The sequence below is a fragment of the Odocoileus virginianus genome, chromosome 26, assembly GCF_023699985.2.
Source record: "Odocoileus virginianus isolate 20LAN1187 ecotype Illinois chromosome 26, Ovbor_1.2, whole genome shotgun sequence".
In the NCBI taxonomy this organism is placed as follows: Eukaryota; Metazoa; Chordata; class Mammalia; order Artiodactyla; family Cervidae; genus Odocoileus; species Odocoileus virginianus.
In genome coordinates, this window is record NC_069699.1 from 29450861 (window position 1) to 29466138 (window position 15278).

General features: G+C 39.4%; 1 protein-coding gene across 5 annotated transcripts in view; it reads left to right on the plus strand.

Annotated features, from left to right (window-relative positions):
- The window catches only part of FRMD4B (FERM domain containing 4B), a 353626-nt gene extending 339987 nt beyond the window's left edge, over positions 1-13639 (plus strand). For 4 of the 5 annotated variants that reach the window (XM_070455691.1, XM_070455688.1, XM_070455690.1 and 1 more), the window contains 5 exons: positions 1620-1739; positions 2851-3662; positions 7747-7879; positions 10472-10560; positions 11884-13639. In XM_070455691.1, the coding sequence (XP_070311792.1) occupies positions 1620-1739; positions 2851-3662; positions 7747-7879; positions 10472-10560; positions 11884-11999 (1270 nt within the window). In that variant the 3' untranslated portion in view covers positions 12000-13639. The remainder of the gene's footprint in view (positions 1-1619; positions 1740-2850; positions 3663-7746; positions 7880-10471; positions 10561-11883) is intronic. The other variant, XM_070455689.1, reaches the window with a different exon arrangement.
- The last annotated feature ends 1639 nt before the right edge of the window (positions 13640-15278 follow it).

Sequence of the window (15278 nt, forward strand, 5' to 3'; positions counted from 1 at the left end):
CAACTAGTGGATTGTGTAAGTAAATTATGGTCAGTCTTACGGTGGAATGCTGTACACTCATTAAAATAACAGTGTGAGTGAATATTAAGCAACATAAAATGTTAGATCAAGTTGTGTTTTTTCCTTAAGTGGGTTTTGAAAGAGAATTTATAGTAAGATCTAATTTTTTGTTTTTAAAGGTACAAACACAGTATTTTTTTAAAAACTTTTTTGCCGTGCTTTAGTAGTAAGTGAGGTATAATCAAAGTTGTTTTTAATTAAAAAAATAATTTCAAATTGTGTTCTCACTGTGCTGGAAAGTGGACAAGGCAATTTAAGAATTCTGTGAATGACTGTTACCGGCCAAATTCAGCCTGTGACCCATTTGTGTATCTCCCATGAGCTAAGCATGGTTTTTAGAATTTTGAATAACTGGAAGGGAAATTAAAAACAGTAATATTTTTGTGACAATTTTGTAACATAAAAATTATATGAAAGTTGAATTTCAGTATCCACAGTCAAATCTGATTGGCACACAGCCACCTCCAGTCACATACATATTGTCTACACTGCTCTCTTACTTCAAGGGCAGAACTGAATCATTGGGATAGCCTGCAAAGACAAAAATACTTCCTGTGAGACTTTTTACAGAAAAAGGACTTTCTACCCCTTCTCTCCTTGCTTTCAATCTATTTTATTCAGTACACTCTTTTTCAAAAGTCTTTTTGTTTTTTTCCTTCATATTTATGACTCAAAGTCAGATCACTTGTTCTTCCCCTAAGACTCATCTAAGATCCACCCGGATACTAAACCACAAAGACAGTTTTCCCAATTATCTCTTTATGTTCCCATTCCTTCAGCTTCCTGTAAGGTTCTTTTTTTTTTAATTGGAGTATAGTTGATTTACATTATTGTATTTGTTCAGGCATATAGCACAGTGATTCAGTTACACATAAATACATATATAATTATCAGCAGTTATTCATATATATATATTTCAGATTCTTTCCCCTTATAGGTTGTGATAAAATATTGAGTATAGTTCCTTGTACTATATAGCAGGTCCTTGTTGAGTATCTATTTTATTTTATGTTGGAATGTAGTTGATTAACAATGTATTAGTTTCAAGTATACAATAAAGTGATTTAGTTATACATATACATATATATGGGGTTTCCCTGGTGGCTCAGATGGTAAAGAATCTGCCTGAAGTGCAGGAGACGCCGGAGACATGGATGCAATCCCTAGATCGGGAAGATCCCCTGGAGAAGGAAATGGCAACCCACTCCAGTATTCTTGCCTGGGAAATCCCATGGACAGAGGAGCCTGGTGAGTTACAGTTCATGGGGTCGCAGAGAGTGAGACATGACTGGATGACTTAACATGTTTTTCACTTTTCATACATGTATCTATTCTTTTTCAGATTCTTTTCCCATATAGGTTATTGCAAAATATTGAATAGAGTTCCCTGTGCTATAGTGGGTCCTTGTTGATTATCTGTTTTATATATAGTAATGTATGTTATTACCAAAATCCCAGTTTATCTCTCCCCTTCCAGTAAGTTTCTAATCAGCTTATTACAGATTTGCCAGAAATGTCGGGAGGCTCATCATTTTCTGATTTCTTTCTTCCCATCACAGAGAAATGCTGTCCACACACAGCAGCCCTTACAAAACTCTGGAGAGGCGGCCCCAGGCAGGACGGAGCATGCCCACCACCCCCGTTCTCACCCGGAACGCCTACAGTAGCAGCCACTTGGAGTAAGAGAGCTTCGTTCTAGTGGCTTCGTCTCTGTTGACTTTTTTTTTTTTTTAATATTTTATTATTATTATTTTTTCCATTTATTTTTATTAGTTGGAGGCTAATTACTTTACATCATTACAGTAGTTTTTGTCATACATTGAAATGAATTAGCCATGGATTTACATGTATTCCCCATCCCGGTCCCCCCTCCCACCTCCCTCTCCACCCGGTCCCTCTGGGTCTTCCCAGTGCACCAGGCCCGAGCAGAGCAAAGTAAGCCAGAAGGATAAAGACCATTACAGTATCTGTTGACTTTTGCTCTAAGATTTTGTTTCACTCTGCTGTGTTTTTAATCACTTTCTGCAGGAGGACTTTATGGCTCTACATTTTCTATCCACTTAACAGTTCAAATATTTTCTAAGCTGAGAAAATGTTCTTGAAATATATTTTGCTTGGGTAGATACTGGATGTTTTGTGCCTTAATTCTTCCAAGCAGACATTACTCTCTTTTATTCAGTGGTGTGGATGAAGATAATGACAACAGTGATATTTTGAAGTGTTTACTTGAAGGCTGTGCTGTTTTATATGTCCTATGTTATTTAGTCCCCACAAGAAGTCTGATTGGAGATATTAGGTACTGTTTTTGTCCTCATTTTACATTAAAGAGAGGACGATTAGTTAAATATCTTGCCCATGTTCATAGAGCTGGGACGTGATGGAACCATGAGTCAACCCAGAGATCTCCGGTAGCCTAGCCAGGCTTTACCCGCCTCCACCCCATGAATGCTGCCTTCACCCTAGTCTTTGTATCCTGCTCTCCTGTTGGGAAAAAGGATCTTCCAAAGACATGTGGGTTTTTCTTAGGCTTTGATGCATGCTGTCCATCATCAGTTTAGCCTCTCTATTTTCAAACAGGAATGTGGACTGCCCAATTGACGGAACCTATTTCTTTTCTCATTTTGACCATGTGAACCCAGTGACTTCTGTTATGGGTCAGCTTTGGAAACCTAAAAAATACTATTGCAGTTCAAGAGCTATCAACTCATTCGACATGATGCCCTTTTCCCTTATTTCAGCCCTCTTTTCCTTCTTTGTCCTTAGCAAGCTTGCCTCTCTCTCCTCTTTCAGACCCGAGCCTTCGTCTCAGCACTGCCGCCAGCGAAGTGGAAGCCTCGAGTCTCAGTCTCACCTGCTCTCCGAGATGGATCACGAAAAGCCATTTTTCTCCCTCTCCAAATCCCAAAGAAGCAGCAGCACCGAAATCCTGGATGACGGATCTTCCTACACTAGCCAGTCGAGCACGGAGTATTACTGCACCACGCCCGTGGCCGGTCCCTACTACACCACCCAGACGCTGGACACTCGCTCCCGGGGTCGCAGAAGGTCCAAGAAACAGAACGTCTCGACTTCCAATTCGGGAAGCATGCCCAACCTAGCACACAAGGATAGCCTGAGGAATGGCGTCTACTCCAAGAGTCAGGAGCAGCCTTCTTCCAGCTACTACATTGCCGGGTACACGCCCTACGCGGAGTGTGACCTCTATTACGCCGGCGGCTACGTCTACGAGAACGACACGGAGGGACAGTACAGTGTGAATCCTTCCTACCGGTCGTCCGCCCACTACGGATACGACCGCCCAAGGGACTGCAGCAGGTCCTTTCACGAGGACGAGGTCGACCGGGTGCCCCATAACCCGTATGCCACACTCCGGCTGCCGCGGAAGGCTGCCGCCAAGTCCGAGCACATCACCAAAAACATCCACAAGGCCTTAGTGGCAGAGCACCTGCGAGGCTGGTACCAGCGGGCCTCCGGGCAGAAGGAGCCGGGCCACAGCGCACAGACTAGCTTTGACTCAGACAGGGGCTCGCAGAGAAGCCTGGGCTTTGCCGGCCTGCAGGTCCCCTGTTCTCCGAGCAGCCGTGCGTCTTCCTACTCCTCAGGTAAGAATGGTACCCAGAGTGCATCTTCCTCATAACCCCCTATTCCTGCCCCACCGCACCCCAAACCACCCTCCTCGGGGGTGCATGAGACCAGGACCCAAGGTCAGACAAGCGGCAGCCACTGGGTGGAGAGGCAGGTTCAAGTCTTAACAGACCTTCCCTGGGTTGGGGGCTTCCATGTATTTTTATCTTTTCTGGGTCTTTAAAGTGTTCTGGGCGTTGGGATTATGAAATACACGCTGCTATATATAAAATAGATAACCAACAAGGACCTACTGGATAGCAGAGGGAACGCTGCTCAATATTTAATTAATAACTTATAAGGGAAAAGATTCTGAGAAAGAAATACTAACACTAATAAATATATATGAAAAGTGAAAGTGTTAGTCACCCAGTCATGTCTGACTTTTCCACCCCATGGACTAGCTTCCCAGGCTCCTCTGTCCATGGAATGCTCCAGGCAAGAATCCTGGAGTGGGTTGCCATTCCCTTCTCCAGCGGATCTGCCCAGCCCAGGGATTGAACCTGGGTCTCCTGTGTTTTTTACTGTCTGAGCCACCTGAGAAGCCCAATGTGTGTGTGTGTGTGTGTGTGTGTGTATGTACATAAATATATAACTAAATTTCTGGGCTGTACACAACACAACATTGTAAATTAACTTTCCTTCAATAAATATAAAGTATTCATGGCATAGAGATTTGATATATTAAAAGAATAGCATAAACCCTTCAGGTAAGCAGAAGACCATCAGGATTATACATCCTTCCTTGTTCACCATGAGGAATGGGATCACCTAAAAGTTCATTCTGAATGCTCCAGTCCATGCATGAGACTTCTAAACCTCACTGGAGCTGGCATTTACTAAGCACTGTTCCTGGCACTGTTCTAAGTATTGTGCAGGTCTTGACTCAATTCAGTAATCATATATACTCCACTTTATGGCTGATCTAAGGGACTTTCAAAGATCATTTTGATTAGAGAGGCATTCTCTCCACGCGTTGACTTTGGTCCCCACCTCCACTATTACTGCTGGATATTACTGCTATTACCTGCGAACCTCCAGCTGTGCTAGGTACTTTAAGGAAAGAAATGGGGGCCTAAGAGGAGAGAGTGTTGAGCATTTCACTTCTTCAGCAAACAAGCAGGCATGTCCAAGATGTCAAGGAGCCGGTTTTGAGCCATTTCTTGGCCTGGATGAGTTCACGGTTTAGTTAGCAACTGGAGGAATATATGAACATTAAGCAATACTAAAGCTCTAAGAAACAGGAGCCATGTGAAAAAAAATGAGGTCGTGCGTCTTGCCCCCGTCTCAAGCATGACACCTCAGTGAGACATAGCTCAGGGATTCTTGAATCACTCTGTGATCATCAGTGAAAACTGTTCCTTTAAAAGTTTCCTAATGTTGTTGACAAGAGGCATTTCCATGGAGATTTCTGTTTGGGTTCTAGTGTTCTGCTATTTGTGCGAGACTTTGGACTTTCCCACTTATTACCACATCTAACATGAAAAGCCTCCTGTACTTACTTTCTTATTTGTTCTCTGATGTAGAGAAGGCCTTTCTTGCCCTTCAGGTTCAGGGTGTGACGTGAGAGACTTTCAGAAATTAAAGAATGAGGGCTGAGACGCATGTGGATGGTTATCAGGGCACAGGGCTGGAGTAAATCTACCCCATCATCTCTTTAACCATTGAGGCCAGGGACAAGCAGGTGTAACTCAGAAATTTCAACATTCCTGGCCATTGGCTCAGGACTGGGGCAAAGGTGAGAACGGAGATAACACTTCCTGGTGTGAGCCTTTCTGATAAGCAGCATGATTCGGCCCCGTGGGCCAAAAGGCATCACGTTTTTAAGGAATTAGGGGGATGGAATCAGTGCTGTCAGAATTGCCTTTTGGAATTTTCCTCGTTCCTGTCTGCATTTTATAGCTGCGGTAATGTGTTTCAACAAGCACGCATCATTCTCATGAAGAGAGACGTTTCCGATTAATAGGCCGCACCAGTCAGGGGTTTTGTAATCCCTTCTAGCCACCTAAAGGCTCTCTGGGTGACTCAGTTTTAGGAGTCAGGACAGCCACCATTTATTGGCAACTTAACGCTGTGCCACCCCGCCTGCTCAGCACTTTATGTGCACTCTCCCACTAGTGTATGCAACAATTCTGTGTAATGAAGGCTGTTGCTATGTTTATTATTACTACCCTAATCTTACAGATGAGGCACTTCTGGCTTAGGGTGCTTAAATGACCCTGCCCGTAGGAATTCTATTACTGCTCTGATAGCCCAACCACCACGCCTCACCGCCTGACTTTGAGTTATGAAACCTTCCTAGAAGTGGGACTTGTACATCCTTGAGTCAAATCCTTATGGCATTCAGGACTGCAGATGAGTTTTGAAATGTGTTAGTCTCACACTTATTACGTGTGCTTTGTGGTTATAAAAGAGAGGAGGAGGTTGGCCGCCAGCAACAGGAATCAGAGGAGAGCTGGAAGGCTCCAGGAGCAGTGTGGGACTTTTGAGTCTTGGGTGACGTGCATGGCATTGTGCACAGAGGCATGGAGCAGGGCTCATTTTAGAGTTGTTGTTCAGTTGCCAAGTCGTGTCCAACTCTTTGCAAACCCATGGACTGCAGCACACTAGGCTTCCCTGTCCCTCACCATATCCCGGAGTTTGCCCAAGTTCATGTCCATTGAATCGGTGATGCCATCCAACCTTCTCATCCTCTATCGCCCTCTTCTCCTTCTGCCTTTAGTCTTATCCAGCATCAGGGTCTTTTCCAATGAGTCTGCTGTTGTATCAGTTGGCCAGAGTTTTGAGCCAGGACAGCAAATGCCCAGCAATGGGGCATTCACCAGGTTTGGCTCCCATATTATGCGTTGCTTTATTTTTTTGTTTTGTTTTTTACCATTTTTAAAGAAAAAAATTTAAATTGAGGTATAGTCGATTTACAGTGTTGTGTTAGTTTTAGGCATATAGCAATGTTATTTATTTATATATGCATATGTGTATTTATGCTCAAGTATATGTTTATGTTTATTCAGATGCTTTTCCTATATAGGTTATTATCAAATATTGAATATAGTTCCCTGTGCTATATATATAATAGGTCTTTGTTGTTTATCTATTTTATACACAGTAGTATATATATGTTACTCCCAGATTCCTAATTTATCCCTCACCCCCACCATTTGCCCTTGGTAACCATAAGTTTGTCTTCTCTGTCAGTGAGTCTTTTATTTTATAAGTAAGTTCATTTGTATAATTTTTTTAGATTCCACATATAAGTGATATCATATGATATTTCTCTTTGTGATTTCACTTAGTGTGATAATCTCTGGGTGCATTATTTCATTCCTTTATATTTAGATCCTTGTCTTGTTCTAGATTAGTCCCTCAGAAGAACTAAATCTCTTCTTCCTAAAATCTTTCCTATACTATTTACCTTCCTACACCTCAATCCCAAACTTTTTTTAAAAGGCAAAAATGTGCCTTGATCCTGCTGGTGGTCGATACCACCTTTGGGTGAAGAACCCACAGGTTTCAACAAGTCAATGTATAGAATGCATTTCCTCTAAAAGTCTCCAAGAAACTCAAACTTGTCATCTGACCTTTACAATGGGAGCCTATGAAGCTGTCCAGCCACCATAGCCTTACTTGGAGACTGGGAAGATACTTTTAGTTTATGAAAATTGTTTTTTCTGGCTTGCCTTTTGGGTTATTTTTTATAGTGTTATCTTTCAATTAACTTTACTCACATTTATAATAATAATAGCTATCATTTATTGCTAGGACCAGTGCTAAATATTTGTACTAACTAGGTTATTTAATCCTGATATTGTCCCTGTACAGAATATATTTATATTGTCCCCACTTTACAGATGAAGAAACTGAGGCTTAAAGAGGATAAACTGTTTGCCCAAGGTCACATGGCCAGTAAGTGACCAAATTGGAATAGGAACTCTCTTGATTCCAAACACTGGCTTTTAAGATTGACTCTGCACGCAGCGGATTATAGCACGCATCTGAATGACCCAAATAATTCTCACTTTGAGTAGTCCCACTAATTTTATCTCTTTTCATTTTTATTTCTAGTGTCTTCCACAAATGCTTCTGGGAATTGGAGGACCCAGATAACCTTAGGGCTATCCGAATACGAGATCCCGGCACATTCTTCCTACACGAGCTGCTATAGCAACATCTATAATCCTTTACCCTCTCCAGGCAGGTAAGAGAGCAATGCTCAAAAATTTTAGTACCCTGTTCCTGATCTAAAGAATTCAAGAATCCAATTTTATTTATGAACGCTAAATAATCTAGCTCAAGGGTTGGCAAACTATAGTCTAAAATCAGCTGCCACCTATGTTTCTAAGTAAAGTTTTATTGGAAAACCAGACATGCTCATTCATTCACTTGTTGCCTATGGCTGCTTCTGTACTTATAAGGGCAGAGGGGAGTAGCTGTAGCAGAAATCTTATGGCCAACAAAGCTAAAAATACCTAGTCCTTTAAGAAGTTTGTTAATATTCAATCCCGCTCATTCAAATTTGACCCTATTAGAATTCTGTACTTTAAGTTCTATGTCTGAAGGGTTCTTTTTAATTGCTGTACTTGAAACTATATTACTGATATACCCGTTTAAGCCTCTCTTGGAACCTGGCAGGGAAAAATATCTCTATGCCAGAAAACACGTTCGTTCCTCCTAGACAGTTGGTGGGCTTGATTTCAAACATTTGCTGCCTTTTTGTGTCTGACCCTGTGTTCATTAAGAAGTAACAGACGCAACCAGCTGTCCTGTGTGTCTGTAATAATGCTCCTTTGTAAACATTTAGAGGAAATAGACAAGGAGAGTTGGTTAAAATGTGATTTTTAAAAAAGATTGCAAACTCTGGATTATGTTTTTTAGTTCTTTGCATACATGGGAGGAGTTAAAATTGAAGCTTTTGTTTTTCTCACCCACTTTCTCACAGAATATAATCTGTACCTCTGGTGCCAAGAAGTAAAGCACTTTCTGGTTTTGTTTTAAGAAAAGTTTAATTTTGCTTTCTTTAAGTCAGATTACTTCAGGCATAGGAGGCTTCCATAAACTGTAACTTTTAAAGGTGAATACTGGTGAGTTTGAGGTTACTTTCTTATTAAAGCACTCAGTGTTATAAGCAAATTAGAGATGTTTAACCCCCAAAGCCTTGTTTTTCTTCTCCATATTTAGCTAAAGTTTTTCTTAGCTTAAAATATCAGGCCAATTGTCTCAACTCAACAAAGGGTGTGCTCAAAATAGAATTTTAATGAAAATATACTTCAGAGGACATCAGATAGCTTGGAGTTCTGTAAATAATGCTTGTAAATGCGTTCGGAGCAGGAAGAGTTTGGCCCAAAATTTGAGCTGAATTTTTTCAATCCAGTTCTAATCACTTTGTATAATACATTTGCAAGTAATTTTCCTCTTTGCATACTTTCACTTTTTGTTAACTGAATTAGAAACTATATAAAACAAACCAGTCAGGGCATAAGACAGTTCTAGTGTCCTAAACACCACTTTCATTGGACTCAAGAAGTGTTAAACATTTTTAGAGAATATCTATTTTCACAAAGTTCATCCACCTACTTCAGCCAGTCCAAGAGGGCCTGGTAACAGTGTCTGGTGTCAGAGGGGCATGATATACAGGAAATTAGAAACTATTTAAAGATCCCTATTGTGTGTGTGTGTGCATGTGCATATAATATGAGCTCATTGTAGAAACTAGGAAAATAATAAAGGAATAAATAAGTAGGAAATAATTTATCCATAATTCCACCATCTAGAGATATTAGCTAGTAACATTTCTGGCACACGTCCCCTGTTTTTCTGTATTCATTTTTAACATGGTCATAATGATATCATATATACAATTTTATATCCTTCACTATACATAAAATTCTACACCCAAATTTTTTACTTACTATCTCAACATGTATGTTCCTTTTTTAAAAAAAAAAAATCTCTTTAAGCATTGTTTTATATGACCAATATGGTATTTCACTCAGTAAATACTTTATGTATCTATTTAACAATTCCCCATATTTTTATTTTAAATGACTTCTAAATTTCCTTTCTTTTTTTCAATTGTAAGTAATGCCTTTGAGAATCTTTGAGCAGAATATTTGTCTGAATTCCAGATTATTTCCTCAGGATATATTCCAGTAAGTTGGTTTAATGGATCAAATTGAAAAGCATATTTTTTAAACCCCTGCTTTCTAGAAAGATTTGTCAACTTACCCTCCTATCACAGAGAGTTATGGAAATGCTTATTTCTACCCATTTGTCAGTTTAGGATGTTATTTTTATTATGAAACAATCTGATCAATATAACTTGACCTATTAACAAGCCAAGTATAATAACAATCCTCCATAAAGCTTTAGAAATTTGCTCTAAAATCACATGCTTTTTTAAATGACAATATAATTTTTAAATAACAGAAAAGTTGGGTTTCAAGATAAAGATAAAACCTTTACATCTGCCCTTAAAGATTTGAAATATTGTCATAGATGAGTTTGTTTTTTAAAATGAAGCCTGTATTATGTATTTCCTCAGAGTGTCGGGAGCTTAATAATGTGATAGAAAGCTGCAAATTGATACCAATAATTTTTTTCCTTATATGATATAGTACAACTGTCAGCAGCATAAACTTTCCAAAGTTAGAAATGTTGAAGTCTCTTATGCTACTAGTATGTGTCAAATGCTTGGCTCTGCTGCTCCAAATTGTGTTTTAAAATGATTTTTTTTCTTTCATTTCCTGTTTTCCATTTCCCATCCCCTTCCTTATCAAACTCTTATTACTAGGCCAAACCAAGGGCTTCTGTCCCGGAGAATGGTTGTGTCTCCAGAAATGAGATCAGTTATAAATTCTCTTTTAAGTGTAGCCAGCTGTAGTAAGTACGGTACCTGCAGTCTATGTTGCTTCTTGCATCGCAGGAGCTTTGCCTGTTCTGACTGATGTGTGAAGTTACAGAATCTGCCTTTGTTTTTGTATTACAAACAAAGACAAAAACCCACTAAATACCTGGCTTTGCATAGTGTTTCTTTCCAAAGCGCTTTTCCAAAGGACTTTTTATTCACCTGTACTAAAGGACATTGAGATGTAAAATAAAAAGAAAACTACTAACCATCTAACCTGTTCTAACGTACTATTACAGGAATGAGGTTTTGCTTATTGGAACGGTGTGTATAACAGGGTGCCCTCATTTGGATGTATTTAATACTTTCCAAATGGGCCCGTGACCTTATGTGATGCTGATTTAATTTACACCTGACCCATACAGCCTAGGGATGTAAACTGTCCCAAGGTACCCTTGCTTCCCTTTAAATATATTCCTTTGTTTCCAAGATAAACATCTAGTATATGTCTCTTAGTTTGAAGAATGCTTAAAGGGTGACTGTCAAAAATACTTCAAAAATCGAAAATACTACTCTCACACAAACAGAAAATGAGCGTATGTGAAAGATTTCTTTAACTCCTTCATGAGAGAACTGACAGAATGGTAAAGCTGTTCCCAGAGAATTCAAAAGACTGAACTCCACAACCAAAAGAGAGTACTGAGATAAGCTTCCTGCAGTTGACACAAAAGCAGTTAATATCCTACTGGGCAATAAAACTATGACCATAATCTTTTTAGACAGAGGGTTACTGTGTATTTCTTCCATACAGAACCCCCCCAAGTTAACATGTAACTTAATCTTGGTACTCATCCATGGGAAATGAAAGTTAGACAAGTCTGTCTCTCGGGACTTTCCTGGTGGTCCAGTAGTTAAGAATCTGCCTTCCAACAGAGGGGATGTGGGTTCCAGCCCTAGTCTGGGAACTAAGATCCCACGTGCCGCGGAGCAGCTAAGCCCACCTACCGCAAATACAGAAGCCCACACTGTTTAGAGCCTGTGTGCCACAGCTAGCCTGTGTGCCCACAGTGAAGGATCCTGCATGAGGCACATAAGACCTGATGCCGCCAAATGAATCAATAAATACATACTGTTTAAAACAGTCTGTCTCTCAAGAGAAATAAATGCTCCTTGCATGGGCCTGTTAGATCATGTTCTAGTATGACATTGAAAAAAATGCACAGCCGTGTCCCTTGCCTTATTTGGGAGTTTTGAGCCATTTTCTTAACCGTGTTTTCTACTAACTTCTTTGAGTGGAGTAACCTTTGTACTCTGGGAACAAAACCCCAAGTTGTAACTTTTCTGGTTTCCTTTCATAGACCCTACACAGAGACCGGTCACCTGGACGGCACAGATGGAAACCTGCTGGAAGACAGCCTGGAGAGTAGTGAGCAGAGACTCTTCTGGCACGAAGACTCCAAACCCGGAACATTAGTCTGAACTGCGGGCGGGCCTCTTGACCAAGCACTGCGCTCTCACACTAGTGTGCCTTGCAAAATGTGTTCGTCTTCCTGGAAGGCTGTAGGCTTTAGAAACCTGAAGGCATCCGAGGTGGAAAGGAGGACTCCATTGGCCCCAGAAGTGAATCACACACTAGACCGCACAAAGCCCTTGAATGACATCCCGCCTTTCCAAGTCCAGATGCTCACCTAACAGAGCAAGGTGAAGACCACGTGTGAACCTTTGCCGAGGAGGACTTGGCCTTTACCAAGAGCAAGCACTTTGTAAGGGAATAAAAGTGGTTGGAGGCAGACCTCAAAACTGTGAAAAGTGCATTCAGGGTCTCCCAAAGGAAAGAAGGACAGGGGAAATTTCAGAGCACAATTCAGGATGATGAGAGAAGGGAAGCTGGAAGCTCTTTAGTCACTGCTCACCATCAGAAAGTTTGAATTTGTGAGCTGGCGAAGAATTACATACTATGTCTACCCAGACATGAACAATTCAGACAGTATTGGAAAATTACTTGAAGAGAAGCTGGATTTTCATGAAGTTCTGAATGAGTGTAAATGTTTTTAGGCTGTTATCAAGAGTGATGGTTTTCATAAGCACCACAAAATGGGTTCTGGAAAGACTTATGGCTGTCTTGTCCTGTAATATAACTATGGTAGCAGATTGGGGAAAATGAAGCAGCCCACTGAGTAACTGACAGACTCTGCTTGGAGAATTTTCTAAGGTACAATATCATTGAGTTCCTTTTTCTCCTTTCTATGCCAATGGCATGAGCTATGTTCTTCAGGCTGGTAACTCTCCAACATGGCCGTCATTGCAATGGCAGGCTTGATATGGAAAGTTTTATAACCAAGAGTTTGGAAAAGTATTTTAAGGTGATACAGAAAGAACCTAACACAATATAAAGAAAAACAGCAACAACAAAAAGAAAGACACAAAACCCACATCATTTTCTATGAATCATGTGCCTTAAAATTGTGAACATTTGAAAAATAAGCATATTGTCTGGATTCCCCAGGTAGTTCTAAGTCACCAAGTGACAAAAGCAAGATTACTCATTAAAAACAAAAACGAAAACCCTCCAAGCTGCAGTAGATTTAATTATGAGGCTAAAACTACCTCATACTTTCCTTGGAAGAACTAATTCGCTATGGTTTATTGTAGGATGTTTTGGAGTTTTCGTTTTTTTGTTGTTTTTATTTTTAAGCAAATATTTCCATATTCTAGATGGATCTTTTTCATCATCTTTACTCTGCTTCAGAATTCCACAGAAGGTGCTCCTTCCCCCTCTTTTATACAAGTTTCTTGTTCATATTGTGAATAGAGAAGTTTCTGAACAACTTTTTGGGGACATTTTCTATCTATATTCCAAAGCATGTAATATATACATAAAGGTGATTTGTTAAACTGGTCCTTAGTCATTTGTATCATTAAAAATGAAGTTTGGGGGGTGGGATATTTGAAAAACAAAAAGACATGCAAACAAATAACTTATTCCTTTTTCCATATTTGTATAGCCTTCTAGAAACAGAAATACCCTTTTGCGTATTCTTTTACTGTTCTGACTTTTTTAGACCTATTATTTTTTTTACATAGGTCAATAAATTGAAGGTGTGCTACTGAAAATGTTTATGTATCTTTCCATTTATGTTCAGGGCTCACACAAAGCAATTGAAATTGCTCTACTTCAAGTAATCAGGCTGGTGAAGATTGCAGATTTTTAGTGATATTATTACTGTATTTTATGGGTTCCAAGATGGCCATTTTTTCATACTTACATCTTCACAATCAGGGTGCATCTTTTGACTACTAACATGTTATAGTTGAATTAGGGATTTTTTTCCTTTCTTTCTTTCTTAGTGAGATGTAAAATAGTGCTGTGTCTTAGAATGGGTGAAATACAGTAGTTTATTGCCTCATGGAGGATAACCATTGCAAATTTTTAGGCTTCCTAATCTTACAAATGTTGTTTATTTGTAACAAGTCATTCTTTCTAGTTTTGCAGACTGGCAAACAGGTCTTTTACATTCAGGAATATATTTCTTCTGTTATCTTTTAACCCCATGCAATGGGGCAAGGGGAGTGGGAAGTGAAATATAGGGAGGTTAGTATTTCTGTACAAGTACTTTACATGGAAATAAGGTATCATTTATCCTCCTGTTAAATGATATGCTCAGAATTGCAGATATACCTTGAAAAAATAAAACTTGGCTCTCGACTGGAAAAAGAAGTTACAGAAATTGGAAGCACAGTGGGTCTGCTGTATGATTTTCCTTTCATCTTTTTTTGAAAAGCGTTTCCTAACCACATTATTGATATGCTTATTAATAACCAAAAAGTGACAGAGGTAAATTCTTCAACACATCAAATTAATATGTTTTTTATTGCAAAATATCATACCCTCATATTAAAAATCTTAAATGCAAACATGAAGCAAATATATAACATAAAACCACCATCATGCCCTATAACCTAACATTACCGGATACAATTGTTAATTGTATATCAGTTCGGATTTTTTTCTATGCCTATAGTACTTTCTTTAAAAACAGCATCATACAACAAGTACACTTTTACAACTTTTTTCATCAAAACATGTTGGGCCTCACTTTTTGTCAGTATATATTGATCTACCTCATAAAGATGTATGTTTTACAAGGTGAATTGAAAAAAATTGCCTCACCTTCCTGGATGTTTAATTTTTCTCTATTTGAGAGAAGTATCCAAGATCCTTCTTTGTATTCATAAAAGCTTTAATGTTAAGCAATAAAGATTCCAGAATTGTTTTGAACTATTATATTAGTTTAAAGCCTGTTCTTAGGAACAAAGGTTCAAATGTCAGTCCTTAAGAACTTTCAGAATTGAAATAATGCCTTTCTTCGGTACAGTAGAAAAGTTTTGATGTGAAAATACAATGTCTTCCTGAAGCTTACAGTGCAATGAGGGAGAAACAAAAGTGATCAGCTGGAGTAGCTTAAAAGGATCATTAGTCCTGTGGGGGCCAAGAGTGGTGAGAAGAAAGGGGACGTGAATAATACCTTAGTTTTGTAGGACTTGACCTTTCTAGCAGTGATGCTGAAGCCTGATTTTAGGGATTGGTAAGAAAAGATCCAGTTAAGCAAAAAGGAAAAGAAGCTCTCCTAGGGCTTGGAGAATGGCATTATGGCGTTTGCCATGGCCCCCAAAGCTAGGAGAAGCTTAGCCAGTTTTAGAAACTGAAAGACTAGGAGGGCAGATTTTTTCCCAGGATTAAAGAAATATAGGT